Here is a 15058-nt window from a genome sequence, read left to right as displayed (position 1 = left end):
ATGCTTTGGGGGTGTGTAGGGGGGGGGGGAAATCGGGTTCACTTACTGGGCTAGTAATCAGGAGATGGGGGTTCTAGTCCTGTGTGATGATGGCTAAGTTATTTCTCCTCTCTGGGTATCAGATTCCCCATCTGCCACATGGAGCTAATGACACTGACCAACCTCAGAGGGGAGTTGTGGGCCAAATCCAGTCATTGAGATGATGGACTGTCTTGTTTTTAAGGCACCGGCGTGAGACTCAGAAGGCCTGGGTTCAATTCCTGGCTCCACGTGTGACCTTGGGCAAGAATCTCTCTGTGCCTCGCTTTCCCGCACCTGTGAAATGGTGGTGATAATCTTTCCTTTGTCCTGCCTACACTGCACATCTCTCTAGGCAGGGGGTGGTCTCTGACTGTAACTTTGTATGATTCCAAGCACCAGGGGGCCACAATCTCAGTTAAAGCCTCCTGTCACCACTGCAATGCTAATAATGCACAATAATTCCTGTTTGCTTTAGGAACGCTTTCCAAAGAAATAACACACCCAGGGGTTCCCAGTAGTCTAGGGATTGTCCTCCCATGACTCCGTTCCAGCTTTTGTGATTTAAAGTACTGGGGCATCAGTTAATGAGACAGAGGTCTGCTCACCACCAGGCCACTGGTTTAAAATCAGCTCAGGTTGGTAGCCGCAGCTTGGGTACTTGCATCCAGTTTTGCTCATGCAGAAAGATGGCGGGAAGGAAGGGTCCTCATTGTCCTTTTCTTAACCAAGAGAAATGCAAAATTGCCATGAAACTGGACCATTTTTAGAAAGACAAAGGAAACACAAAAGTCTCCTTTTCTGAGGGCTTAATGGAATCATGGTGAGTGAAGGTGCTTCTCAAATCTTTCTCGTTGGTTCAGCTGGTTTGCCTAAATAATAGCAGAGTAGTTTTACTTATACCCTTTCCCCCAAGCTGTGTCTGGCTTGTCTATAGATTGTAAACTCTCTGAGACAGGGACCATCTACTACTCTGTGCCGGTAGGATGAGACCCTATTCTTGGCTGGCCTTTAGGCACGACCGCAATTAACGTGATTAATAATAACCAACAGTTATTGCTGGAAGCGTCTCTGCTCCTTGGTAGGAAGGAGATTGCAGGTGCAGAGAAAATTAAACTATGCAGAGATCTGGCACAAAACTTAGACAACACTTAGGTCCCACTTAAACCCATAAAATAACACTCAGGTGACATATAGGTCCTCTTAGAATTTCACCCTCCATGAAGAAATAGACTAGGAAGTTAATTTCATCCCAGAGAAATCCTGCTGACTGCAGTTGCTTTAGTCCCCCGATGAGTTCCTCCTGGATTAAGGAGGAAAGGCAGGGGGCACTACATGGTAAAGAGCTCAGTGTATGCACACTGGTTTGCTGGAAAACCTCTCCGTGAATGAGACTCCACTCATCTAGGCTTTTTCTCTTTAATGCATCGCTTTGTTGCCTTTTGTGAAGAGTTGGGCGTTCTTGAGAGCAGCACTCTCCCTCTTGATTATGTTGCATTGTACCGCCTTGTATTGCTTCCCCAGCCCTTGACTTTCCGGGTGAATAAACTGTTGAGTGCCGTCAAAATGACATTTAGTTGAAGAGTTGAGTGCTGGGCTCGAAGCACAGGAACGGTGAGGGTATGTCTACACTGCAAACAGAAAACAACCCTGTGGCAGCAAGAGTCAGAGCCAGGTCAAGTGACTTGGGTTCACAGGGCTCAAAGCCACAGTGCCAAAAATATTAGTGTAGACGTTCCCACTTGGGCTGGAGTTCAAGCTCTGAAACCAAGTGAGAGAGGTCAGCCTCAGGGCCTGAGCTTCAGCCCAAGTGGGAATGTCTGCATGGCTATTTTTCGTCCTGTACCGCGAGCCCCTGTCAGTTGAGCCAGGCTCAGAGACTCAAGGCCACAGGTTTGTTTATTTATGACAGGGTAGACTTACCCTGAGTGCCCCTCTGATTGCCAGGGCACTGGCCTTAAGCTCTGGGTTTGGGATCTGTTCTTTGTTCTCTTCCTTTGGAGGGATGCTGGTAGTTAACTAGTCCAGTTTCCATTTGTTTAATTCCTCCTTTGAAAAAAGCTAACCAAACAAACTCCTCCCTTTCCAGCCCGATATAGGGCCGGATGCTACATAATCTTTCATCATGCCAGGAGTTTTACTGGCTTCATTGCATACATGAGAGTTTGCCAAATCAGGGCTTTGGATCGTAAGGTATATGGGCTTGGGACATTCTTGTTGTTTGTTATTTATATGACAGAAGTGCCAAAAAGCACAGAGGCAGAGTGAGACGACCACTGCCCCAAAGACCTTGTAGTGCGAATTAGTGATACTCAGACCGTGGCTCTCTAATGGGTCTCCTGCGGCTCTTTGCAGCAGACGATATTAAAACACAGTGTGATTTAATTATTAACCAGTCCAAGTTATTCACCAATCAGGGTGCTTTTACTATATGATTAACCAATTAAGTTATCAACTTGCACTAAGTTATTAACTTGTATGCTGTCAGAATCTATAGAACAACTAAATATTTTCCCTGTCATTCGCACTACGGTGGCTCTTTTGGGGTAATGTCGATCGCTAATTTGGCTCCTGAACTGCTGAAGTCTGAGTATCACTGGTCTAAATAGAGAAGACAAAAAAAAAAAAAGAGTGGGAAGACAAGCAGAGAAGTGACCTGAGATGTGAATAGAATCAAGGTCTCCAGAGACCAAGCCCAGAGCCCCACCCACTGGACCACGCTGCCATTCGACCGTGTCCTCTTATTTCTCTGTAAATGCCTAGAATACATTTGGTTGTTGTGTTGGTCTGTGGCCATGTTGGATATTAGAGCGGCAAGGTGGGCAAGGTAATATCCTTTATTGGACTAACTTCTGTTGGTGAAAGAGACAAGCTTTCGCGCTCCACGGAGCTCTTCTGCAGAATACATTTGGTTCTTTGTTATTATTATTATTATTTGTGCTGGGGTAGTACTTTGAAGGCCCAGTCTGGGATCAAGGCCCAGTGTGCTTGAGCTACACACATAGAAAATGACAAGCCCCCTCCCAAAAAAAGCTGTATAAAGAATTACTTTCAGAAAGGCCCGGTGTCAAGATGATCTTCCCTCTGAGAGAGGGCTGCAGGCTGTTCCGTCAGATGGCCACAGAGAGTTACAAATTGCTCCGTTCCTTCCCCTCCTCTGCTGGTCATGGCTTCTTTGCTTTGCAGCATGTTGCTACACCATTTGTCTGACCAGGTTTGCAAAGGACTGGTTCCTATGGGAAAGGATAGCTGTTGTCATGGGTGGGGTACTCTTGATTCAAAAGTTCTGTTTGTGTTTCTTTTATTTGAAGGCCTTTTAAACCTAGAGAAGTTGCTTCGTCAGTTCCTTATCTCGAAGGACACCCTCTCTGTCCGGATGCTGGATGACAGCGGGGATCCTACCCCACTCCTGAAAGAAATCAGAGACGACAAAACCTCCACCATCATTGTACATGCGAATGCCTCCATGTCTCACATCATCCTCCAGAAGGTAGGCAGCTGAAATTACAGCTTTATAAACTGCCTTGCTTCCACCAAATGATCCTTCTGCATATGCGTTGTATGGTTCCGGAGCTTAAAAACTCCTACCATGCAGCTGAAAATTATCTACGCTACAGGGAGATTTCCACTGATGGATGCTGAGGTCCTGGGAATAACAGTTTGCTCACTGCCTCCGGGATTCTAGGTGTAGAACAAATAGATTGAATACTCCGAGTGCATGCCCCAGGGGTGTCTGGCTTGGCATCCACGATGCCAAACTTTTACTGCTCTTATTGGCTTTGAGCAGGGTCAGCTCAGCTCTTTTGAAAGTCGGTCCGCCAGCAGTGTGGACTCTCTTTTCTGAGTACATCTCTGTTGTGTTTCTCTGTCTAGTTATTTTTTTACCAGATTATGTTTGTTTATTTTATTGTCTCCTGTACAGTTGTTGTGTTTGTTTTGAGAGTTTGGTTTAATCGGAGCACTGAATCCAATTTGGGCTTCCACTTTAGTGCAGCTCTCCAGCGCCTGTACGGAACAGGAGGCTTTTTAGCCAATTATCAAATGAAATAAATATGAGTTCTGGCTCCCTAGATTCACCTCTCAGTATGCCAATGGGCCTAGACGAGGGATTCCTGGTGGTGTAGAAGGTGTTGTAGTATGGAGTCAATCATCTGAGCCTAAGGAATCTAATCCAAAGGCCATTGGAGACAGTGGGACTCTCCATTGGTTTCAGTGAGTTTTGGATCAGGGCCATGATGCTGTGTGCCATTTTCACTCCTAGAGCAGAATGCGTGTTTTCTAGGCCTGATGGATTAGCCTCGTGATGTCCTGTACAACTGTCAGTCCTACTGGCTGCACAACTACATGCTAGTTTCCACAAAGAACCTTGTCCACAAGGAAACCATGTGCCACGGTACCATCCTACTAGAGTTGGTGGGACTTTGTATGACAGCCGCCATCTTGGCTGACTCATCGGGGATTGAAGTGGGGACCTCCAGTGCTAAAAGCATAAGCTGCTACAGCTTGAGCTAAAGAACCCAGGCTGTAACAGACTCAGATGCGCTGTCAATCAGCACAGAGGGACACCTGGAGCACATACTCTCCAGTGAGTTATGTTTCCAGCTCGACAGGAAATAGTTTTCCCATCCCAGGAAAATTTCCACGATTTCGGAAAACGTCCCCATCCTGAATCGGGATGAAAAGTCGACATCTCAAACATGTTTGTGGACCAAAATGTGGAGGAAAAACTTGGATTGGGTCAGTCCCAACATTTTGTTTCGATTTTGACCTTTTAATAATTTATTAGATTCCGCCCCACCCCCCAAATTCACTTAAATTTCAAAACAATACGTCGTTTCGAACTGAAAAATGGAATTTTTCATTTTAAAAATGAGGGAAGGGGACATTTTGACACTTTTCCCGAAACGGGAACTTCGTCGAAGCTGACCCTTTCCCGCGGAATGTTTCGGTTTCCACAAATCGGTATTTTCCAAACGAAAAACATTAAATTGACAAATTCCTGACCAGCTCAGGCTCCCTTTGCTTTACTACTATGGTGAAAAAAATATGAATGTTGCCTCGAGGGATGCAAAGAAACAGTGGCAGAATTTCAATTGTAGATAGCTACTCTTGGGACGTGAAGCATGACAGCTGATGTGCGTCCCCTTGCTAATCTTTGCTGGTACAGATGCCAGACTTCGGTCCAGAGGCTGACGTTAGACTAAGGCTGCTAATAGAGGCTGCACTGTCGCAAGTGACTCCAGCTGGATCTCTCATCAATCCATTCCAGTGTCGTTTTAATTGCACATGTAAATACAACATAGTAGTTTTCACTGAGGAACAACTTTCCTTTTTCGATTTTTGTTATTTCACTAACCCCTCTGAAGCTTCTTATGTGCAGGAAATCAAAGACGAGGTTTCAGGTTGGGGTGGATTTGTAAATTTATTTCTAGATTTCATCTCTGAGTTAATAAAGAATTTGAATGAGCTCGCTCACTGTTGAGGGCTATCCCCTCAGCCTGTTGCCATAGTAATTTTCCACAGCTACAGAGCACAGGGGCTTTTTAGACACACTCTCTCTCCCTTCCCGTCACTGAGGGATTCTCGGGCCATGACCAATGAAGATGTCAAAGATTGAGACGATTTTGCAGCAATTCAATAACATTTAATCCAGTCGCCCTGTGCGGAGGTTTCCAAGGGGAAAGGGAAATGAACACTGCTCTGATGATTTCTGAACTTCTTGCAACAGGTGAAACTGGAAGTTATTTCTCTGTATACTGGGAGAGCAAGCAGAACTATGGGTGAAGATGATGATAAAACAGTTTCCTCCTTTGGGCTCAGTCCAAACAGAAAGACTGACATTAATTGTAAAAGACTTTGGATCAAACCCTGTGTTACCAGCCCTTTCTTGGGCTCTGCTACCTTTGGACAATGAGGCAGAAGCTACAATCTCTCATATATTCCCCACCCCATGTGGTCTAGAGACACATGGCTGCTTCTTATATAGCCAGCCTGCCCCAGCTTTGCCAATATGTGTGTTAAATGGATGAGATCAATGGAGGAAAGGAGACGGCTTGTTGCTTTCTTTGATTTTCTTCCCTTGAAATCCCACTTGCTGATTTCAGAGTAGGTCACAGGGAGAGCAGACATTGCTGCTCTCCCCAGACAGTGAAAACTGTGATGTGCAGGAGTCAGAAGATGAGAGGCACTGTGGTCTGGTGGTGGTCAGAGCACGTTGCCGGAGGATCTAGTCTTCTCTCTGCTACTGACTTGCTGTGTGTTCTTGGGCAAGTTACGTTCTCACAGTCTCCCTTTCCCAACCTGTAAAAGACAGGGTGTCCTATTGATCTGTGTCACAGAGGTGTCTGTGCAGATTAGCTGCTTAGTGTCTGTAAAGCACTTCCTAGTTCTTGGGGCGGGATTTTTAAAGCACTCAACCTTGGCTGAATTCTGCTCCCACTGAAGTCAATGGTATGTCAGTGTCAGGGGAGCAGAGGTTGTCCAGAGTGTTTTGAGGCTCTTATCCTAACATATTGGGCATAAGTGCTAAGTGGTGTTGGTGTTAAAGTTCCTCTGATTTCCCCCCACCCCCGTCTTTCTGTCTTTCATTTTCCAGCTTTCAGCTTATCAGCAAAGGGTCCCAGCAAATAGCTACCAGGCCAGAAAATCTCCTTTTCATTTTCCCTGCAGAGGATGCATCATGCCAGCTGTTTGTGCATCGGTGGAGGCTGCAGATTTGTTATGTTCATCAAGATCAATAAAAGTGATAAGAGGGTTAGAAAACATGACCTGCGAGGAAAGGTTGAAAGAACTGGGCATGTTTCATTTAGAGAAGAGAAGGCTGAAGGGGGACATAATAATGGTCTTCAAATATGTGAAGGGCTGTTATAAAAGGGATGGTGATTAATTGTTCTCCAGGTCCACTGAGAGTAGGACCAGATGTAATCGGCGTGATCTGCAGCAAGGAAGATTTAGATTGGATAGTAGGAAAACTTTCTAATTCTAAGGGGACTTAAGCTCTGGAATAGGCTTCCCAGGGAGGTTGTGGAATCCCCGTCACTGGAGGTTTTTAAGTACACATGAAACAAACACATGTCAGGAATAGTGTAGGTATACTTAATCCTGCTTTAGCACAGCGGGGTACACTAGATGATCTCTTGAGGTCCCTTCCGGCCCTACATTGCTGTTTCTTTGATCACAGGCATCTGAGTGAGAAAGGGGAGTGGGAAAAGCAGTGAGGACTCCTCCATGGTGAAGGCAGGGAGCAGCATTGTCTGCCTTGCTTTGAATCTTTACCTACTGCTGGTTTCAGAGTAACAGCCGTGTTAGTCTGTATTCGCAAAAAGAAAAGGAGTACTTTGTGGCACCTTAGAGACTAACCAATTTATTTGAGCATGAGCTTTCGTGAGCATCCGATGAAGTGAGCTGTAGCTCACGAAAGCTCATGCTCAAATAAATTGGTTAGTCTCTAAGGTGCCACTAGTACTCCTTTTCTTTTTACCTACTGCTGGTTAATCAGGCCAGGAGCTCCACCTCGTTTGTATCTGTTTCATCCCCCCACTTCCTGACACCATCAGCCTCCTGCTGGGGGACAGATAAAAGAAGGGATGTGGAGGAGCTCCCAAAAAATCATTCGGGATGATCTGCACATTGCAAATCTGAGCATATTCAATGGTTGGATCATTACAGTGCAGAACAAACAATGGATTTAATTGAAACCTGAAGAGGAGTGAAACTAACAGGGGAGCCAAGCCACCTGATACGAGAGGATGAAAATTGCCACCAGAATTATTTTTCAGCAGAGTCTCTTTACTTTACCCAACAATACATTGCTGTCTATTCCTTCCCTTACAGATTGTCCATGCACACAAATTGTACTGCTTTAACTCTACTGATAGAGCTAACCTCATGCAATCCCACCTAGTATGGATACAGTAATGCCAGAATAAAGATTCTATTCCATATGGGAAGGGAAATATGATGTACTGGTACAAGACACTTTTTTATACTGGTATAACTGTTTCTACACTAGGGGTTGTACCAGTAGAAATATATTGATTTTTTTTAAAACTCACCTCCCTTGCCAATATAGTTACACCAGTACCAAATCTGTGTGTAGACCAGGCCTGACATTAGAATTGAATCTTGTAAAGACCACAATCTGGGATTGATCTTCAACACGTCATCTGGCAACCGGGGACTGTTAAAACCATTGTTACTAGTAATATATGCAAATGGTCCTGTTTCGATTGTTATGTCTTCCTTCCCGGTTCCCTTTGTCTTTATTCATCGGTGATGAATTGTCTAAATCCTGGGTTAGAGCTAGATGTAGGGAGGAATCCTCTGTCCTTCATTATGCATGAGGTTGAATTAGATGGTCAAAATGATCTGGGATTGAAAAAAATCAATGAATCTTTGGGTGGTTTGTTTGTACAATGGGGCCAGTTTGGGTCGATAGGCACTACTGAAATAGAACGAAGTAAAACTTCATAATAACCTGCAGCTTCCATTAACTTCAGCAGGAGCTGCAACTGCTTAGCACCTCTGAAAGAGCAGATCCCCGTCTTTACTTTAATAGGCCAAACTATGCTTCTGGGTGCTACCCTTTATGGCTTTTAAAAGGACATCAGAGTCCTTCGTGCAAAGTGAAAATCTGATACCGGCTCCCCCAGTACTGTTGCTGAGATGGAAGATTGTCACTCTCCAGCCTAATCTCCTTTCCTCTCCTTCACAGGCAGCTGAACTGGGAATGGCGTCCGCCTATTACACATATATCTTCACGAATCTGGTAAGACTGCTTCCTCAGCTCCTCTCCCCGGCATGTAGTGTCATGTTAATGGCAGCACCCCTGCTCCGTCTTGGTGGTGTTTGGTGGAACCACAAGCTCAGGGGGGTGGAAGAGGATTTATAAAGCTGGCAAGATCTAAACCAAGACCTTGCTCTGACATGTGTGCAGTGAAAAAGGCTTAATCCGCCAGTGGCACCGATTCTGTAGAACAGGAAACAGGCCCAGTCAGTCCATAGACACAAACACTAAGGGGGCTCTCATACTCCATACACTGAGACGTACGGTTCTTTAGAACCAGTAACAGAGACACCTGATTTCCTGATGGGGAAAGCTGGGCTCTAACCACAAGACCATCCCTCCTCCCCTGGATGAGCTGGGATAAAGAGGTGTTAGGGGTCGTTAAAAGCATCATTTACAGCTTAGGCCCTACTTGAAGGACCTGATCCAAAGCCTTAGAAGATAATGACAGGTTTCAGAGTAACAGCCGTGTTAGTCTGTATTCTCAAAAAGAAAAGGAGTACTTGTGGCACCTTAGAGACTAACCAATTTATTTGAGCATGAGCTTTCGTGAGCTACAGCTCACTTCATCAGATGCATCTGATTCATCTGATGAAGTGAGCTGTAGCTCACGAAAGCTCATGCTCAAATAAATTGGTTAGTCTCTAAGGTGCCACAAGTACTCCTTTTCTTTTTAGAAGATAATGGGAGTCTTTGCGCTGATTTCAATGGGCTTTGGATGAGACTCTAAGCAACTGATCCTGCAACACCTACTTAACCAGTTTCAGAGTAACAGCCGTGTTAGTCTGTATTCGCAAAAAGAAAAGGAGGACTTGTGGCACCTTAGAGACTAACCAATTTATTTGAGCATGAGCTTTCGTGAAAGCTCATGCTCAAATAAATTGGTTAGTCTCTAAGGTGCCACAAGTCCTCCTTTTCTTTTTACTTAACCAGTGTGACTACTTGCGTGAACAAGGACTTCTTGTGTGAGTAAAGGCTGCAGGCTTTAAATGCAGTCACAGGCTTTGGTAGCGTAAACCCAGAGCTGAAAGTTAAACCATCCCTTAAAGAAACTTTCCATTGGCCCATCCGTGATTCTCAAGGATGGAAATTAAATTCTAAAAAAAAGATGGCGAATCTAAAAAAACCAAACCAAACCAACCGTGTTTTCCTGAGGCGGAAATACTCTGTAACAAATTTGGGTTGGATTCTTAACTGGCAGAAGTCAGCCCAGAGCCGTATCACCACCCCGGTTCACGCCATGTGAACATCTAGCTTGGGCGAAAGGGGAGCAGGCTGTTGCAGTAGCCAGAGAGAGGGCTGCACAGTTGCACACAGAGAGGGATATCAGACATATGTCTGTGTGTTACAGGGGGGAGTGACTGAGTGCATGTGTGAGACAAGGAGAAGGGGATTGTGTGAATGCAACAGGTGGAGAGGGTATATTTTGTAACGTGGCTGATTGGATTTAGCTTTACAGCTCCTGTTATCACTAATGGACATCATGTGGCTAGATTCCCATGCACTGTGCTAAACAAGAGGCGGTGGGTTTAAGTAAATGCAGGGGGTAAGCCAGGCTAAAATGCCCTACCCTCTAGCTGGTCTTGAAAACAAGCTGCCAAGCAACGTGGGGGATAGCTCAGATGAGCCCAGACACCTATCAAGTAGGGATGATTTAGGGATAATGAAATCTATCCTACCTTGATACAGGGGGATGGACCAGATGATTAACTGGAGGTGCCTTCCAGCCCATATGATTCTCTGATTCTATAATTTCTATGAATATTTATGCCTGGGTGCATGAGTGCCAGGAAAGTCGAGAGCTGAAGCGTGCTGTGTGTCTATGTATTTGGGTGGGAGACAGACGGAAACAGATGGAGCCAAGAGTGTAGGAAGGGTGATCCAAACGTAGGAGAGGGAGAATGAAACGGATGGGTGACAACACTGAGAACAAGGGGGGAGTGGTGTGAAGAGCTGGAGTGTGAAAGGAGGCGTCAGAAAGAGAAAAATTCCACACACAGTCTCCCTCCCTGCGCTAATATAATTCCAGTTCATTCTCAGAGTCCACTCCATTGTTCCTAACCTTAGTCAATACTGTTCCCCGGTGGACTAGTCCATTTGGTCCTAGTCCTAATTAATCCAATATAAATGACTGGCAACTGGGTGAGTAGTAAAGAAGCCCTACTAGAGCTCAGCTGGTAACATAAATCTTGAGTGCAGAGCCCAAGCTGCTAGGATCCTCAAATGTCAGGTTACTTTATATTCAGGTGGTGGTGGTTCCATATTGTGATTTCTAGTCCAAGGGTTCCTCCTTCCAGTGAGCGTTCTTTTATGTACCATCACACCTAGATGACTCGAAGAAGATCAGAGCCATATTCTGCTAGGTGCTATACATACACGCAGTGAGAGGTAGTCCCGGCTCCTGACTGTTCCCCTTAGTTCCCAATCCAAACAAGCAGATGTAATTGTGTCCCCGTTCCAAGAATTACCATTCCTATTGGTCTCCAATCCCAACGATGGGTGTTTTAATTGTTTCTCAGACCCAACAACTATCAGTCCCCCAACCCCAGTTGGTTCTTAGGCCTGATGGGCACCAGGCTCAGTTAGTTCCCAGTGCTCTTGAGCATCAGTATGGCTGGCTCTTAATCCCAGTCAGTATCATTTGGTTCCTGGTCCCTACTGACAACCATTGTATTTTGCTTCTGATGCCAACTGGTATCAGCACATCTGATTCCCAAGATCTGGGATTATCACTTAGTGTGTTATCAGTACTGGGTGTAAAGTACCAGCTCTATAAGAGGGGGGCCCTCTGCTTCTCTTATAGCTCCATCTAATGGGTAAGGAGCAGGAGGTGTTGTGAGACAGTCATCAGTCTAGATATGATTGCCAGGCAGAGGAGGCCCTGTTGGGCTGCTGCTATATCAAGGCTGAGAGCTGCCTGAGCCTCAAGACCCCACCAAAAATGGGGTTGGATTGTGTGTGCAGGTATCATCCCTGTGTGGGCTGTCATTCCAAGTAACCTGTGTCCCAGGAAGCCAGGGGATGGCGAATGTGAAAAAGAATGACCCACTTGTGTTCCAATCACAGAACGGCCAAGAGGCTCATCCTGTTGCCACAAGTTGGCCTGGATGTTAAATCTAGTTGCACTGTGGGTTGTCTGTCAATCCTACAGACTGCCAGGATGGAGTGAATCAGCCCTACTGTGCCCTCACTGCAGGAGGGTAACAAGCTAATTAATTCTTAATCCCAGCAAATCCAGTTGGTTTCAGAGGACTGAGTTCCAGAGTTAGTTCTTGGTTGTAGGGAACCCAAGCCAGAATGAAGAGGACCAGGGAAACCCCCCACCTAGTTCAGCTGATTCCATGGATTCCCCATTCTCATGAGTTAACTCTTTAGGCCATTGTGAAATCTACGGAATTGTAGACTGTCTGGTTCCAAAAGCTAATACTGTTCCAATGCTGTACTGAGGGATTCAAATTTCCTAGTAGATCTAGTTCTCCCACAACTAGTATGCAACCCGATTAAACATAAACTCATCCTCACTATTTCTAACAGAGGCTGTGTTGCCAAATAGTTAGAGCACAAGCCTGGGTTTCTATTCCTAGCTCTTTCAGTGACTTTGTGTGTGATCTTGGGCACGTCTCTTCAACAGCTCTGTGCCTCAGTTTCTCCATCTGTAAATGGGGAGAATAATTCCTGCCTCACAGGGTGTGTTGTGAGGCTTAATTTATGAGTGTTCTTAAAGCACCCTGAGGTTCCCTGAGAGAAAGTGCAATATATTATTACCAGAGCTATTGTTATGGAAGTCTACACCCCAAAATTGTGTGTGTTAAGCAGTTCTTGATGAGAGCCCTGCTGTGTGCAATGGGCCATGGAAACATTCAGTAGAGATGGGCCTAAATCAAACCCCGCATATCATCCCCACCCAGTGTATCTGTCTCATTCACCTATCACATCCTGTGACCTAGAATCATAGAATATCAGGGTTGGAAGGGACCTCAGGAGGTCATGTAGGCCAACCCTCTGCTCAAAGCAGGACCAACCCCAACTAAATCATGTAGCTCTCTCGGGATGAGATTGTTGACTTTGTTAATTGTCTGCTAGCACAATTGGGACCTGATGCTTGATTGGGGCTTGTAGATGTTACCATGATACAAATAATAAATGATCTGTGTCCATACAGTGCCTAGCACAATGGTGTCCTGGTCTGTGACTGGAACTCCTGTGGGCTACCACAATACAAAAAATGAAGAACACCTCTGAATTTGCATGAGGGGCAGTTCAGGTTTTGACTCTTGATCTGGATCTGAAGTTTGCACTGAAGCCAGTTTCTCTAACCCAGTTTAGAGCGATAGGTTAGAAAGAAGAGAATCCTAGAGCCATGCTTGAGATCAATGAAGAAGAGTATCTGTTTACTCCAGTTTATTTTTCCACTTTGTTAAAAAGACCAGCTCTCCATAGAGTTGACTGGATTTTTGACAGGGATCATTAAGAAGAAGGGTGATGCTGGGCGAAACCTGGGCAGATGGAAGCAATATTTAAGGAAATCAGTAATATTTAAATGGGAATGAGAGATGGAAGCGAGCAATTTAAACTAATAAATCTGGAGGGATTATCAAGCCGCTAATGAACCCACTGAGGTTTTGCAATCACTGCCTAATAGAAAAGATAAAATCACTGTGAACTGCTCTCTGGGAGAGAAGGCGGAAAGACGGTTTAAATGAAGGAAGAACCTGCCAAACGAGGGACTGACAGTACATGTAGTTAAAGGCATGGATATGAAACTAATGGGAACTGGAGAAAATAGTTGGACGTAAGAGAAAGGATGGGGGGGTTGGAGTCTGAGTTAAACACAGGTAGGAGGAACTGGAGGGTGTATCTCCAGGCATTAAGCTCATTGCAACCATTACAACAAGAGCTTCCTGAACAATGGGCAGTTACGCACCTCTATATTATTTCTTTTCTCCTCTGGGGCACTGGATGGAGGCAGGTTGCTGGGACTTGACGGCTTTTACACAGAGCGGCTCGAGTGGGGAGGTTGGCTGCTACATATAATGATCAGTGATTCACAGAGCTTAAACTCTACTAATTAGTCAATTCATCAGGGAGGAAGCTTGGTATGTGAAAGCAGATGCCAACCTCCGGCAGAGGGATCTCCCAGCCCTTTGTGCATTTACATATAGGCTGAGGGCTGGATGCAAGGGCTCTGAAGTGAATACCTATAGAATAACTTATGGGTAGCTGTGAATTCATTATTGGCTTTCTCTAGTGAACCACAGGGCAAACATCTTCTTTGTCATCGTGAGGAGTTTGGCCGCATTTTCCCCACGCTCGGCCAGGAATCAGAATAAATCTAATGAAAGAGAGTTTATGTGTAGCACTTTTCATCCATAGATCTCCAAGGAGGGTATTGTCATCCCTGCTTTCCAGATGGGGAAACTGAGGCACAGTGAGGGGAAATGAGTTACCCAAGGCCCTACAGCAGCTCAGTGATAGTGCCAGGAATGGAACCTAGGTCTCTATTGATTCCTGTTCCCATTCCTGTCTTTTTGAACCACACTCTGTCCCCCACCCCAGCCGGGGGGGAAATTTTAAATTGTCCGTAGCTATCTTGTCAAGGGGGAGGAGGGCGGCCTTAAAAATACTCATCTGGGCTGGTCCATGAACATTAAGGCTCTCAGGAAGCACTCTTTTTTGTAAGTAGAAGTCCTCTCCAGTAGCCTTGTCCAGATTGTCCCCTCTCCTCACTAGCTCATGAGATGCTCTACACTGCTGGGTTTTTCACCATCCACCCAGAGGTGGCTGCATTTCAGTGGTGCTCTGTGCGTATGTACAAATTTGCCAAGCACTTTGATTTCTTCCGGGATGAAAAGTGACCGTGTAAATGTAAAAAAGAGAAAAAACAGGGAGTAGAGCCAAAGCCCGGTGCTGGAGCCTATGGCAGCTTCACATACTTACAAACAACACCCACATCCACACACACTCCCACGCTTCTGAAAGATACAGGGCTAGCCTGTGCATTTAGGCGCATCTCTAAGAGGGTGTGTAATCTACATTGTCCTGGGAGAAAGAACAGGAGGACTTGTGGCCCCTTAGAGACGAACCAATTTATTTGAGCATGAGCTTTCGTGAGCTTCATCCGATGAAGTGAGCTGTAGCTCACGAAAGCTCATGCTCAAATAAACTGGTTCGTCTCTAAGGGGCCACAAGTCCTCCTGTTCTTTTTGCGGAGACAGACTAACACGGCTGCTGCTCTGAAATTGTCCTGGGAGTGGT

The 15058-nt window shown here is 45.4% G+C and overlaps 1 protein-coding gene across 4 annotated transcripts in view; it reads left to right on the top strand.

Moving 5' to 3' along the window:
- The window catches only part of GRIK4 (glutamate ionotropic receptor kainate type subunit 4), a 303965-nt gene that overhangs the window by 205685 nt on the left and 83222 nt on the right, over positions 1-15058 (top strand). For all 4 annotated transcript variants that reach the window (XM_084611846.1, XM_084611848.1, XM_084611845.1 and 1 more), the window contains 2 exons: positions 3330-3508; positions 8732-8785. In XM_084611846.1, the coding sequence (XP_084467972.1) occupies positions 3330-3508; positions 8732-8785 (233 nt within the window). The remainder of the gene's footprint in view (positions 1-3329; positions 3509-8731; positions 8786-15058) is intronic.

This window comes from Lepidochelys olivacea (assembly GCF_965140295.1).
Source record: "Lepidochelys olivacea isolate rLepOli2 genome assembly, chromosome: 22".
NCBI classification, from domain to species: domain Eukaryota; kingdom Metazoa; phylum Chordata; order Testudines; family Cheloniidae; genus Lepidochelys; species Lepidochelys olivacea.
The sequence above is the reverse complement of the archived record's forward strand: the minus strand, read 5'-3'. Positions and strand labels throughout refer to the sequence as shown.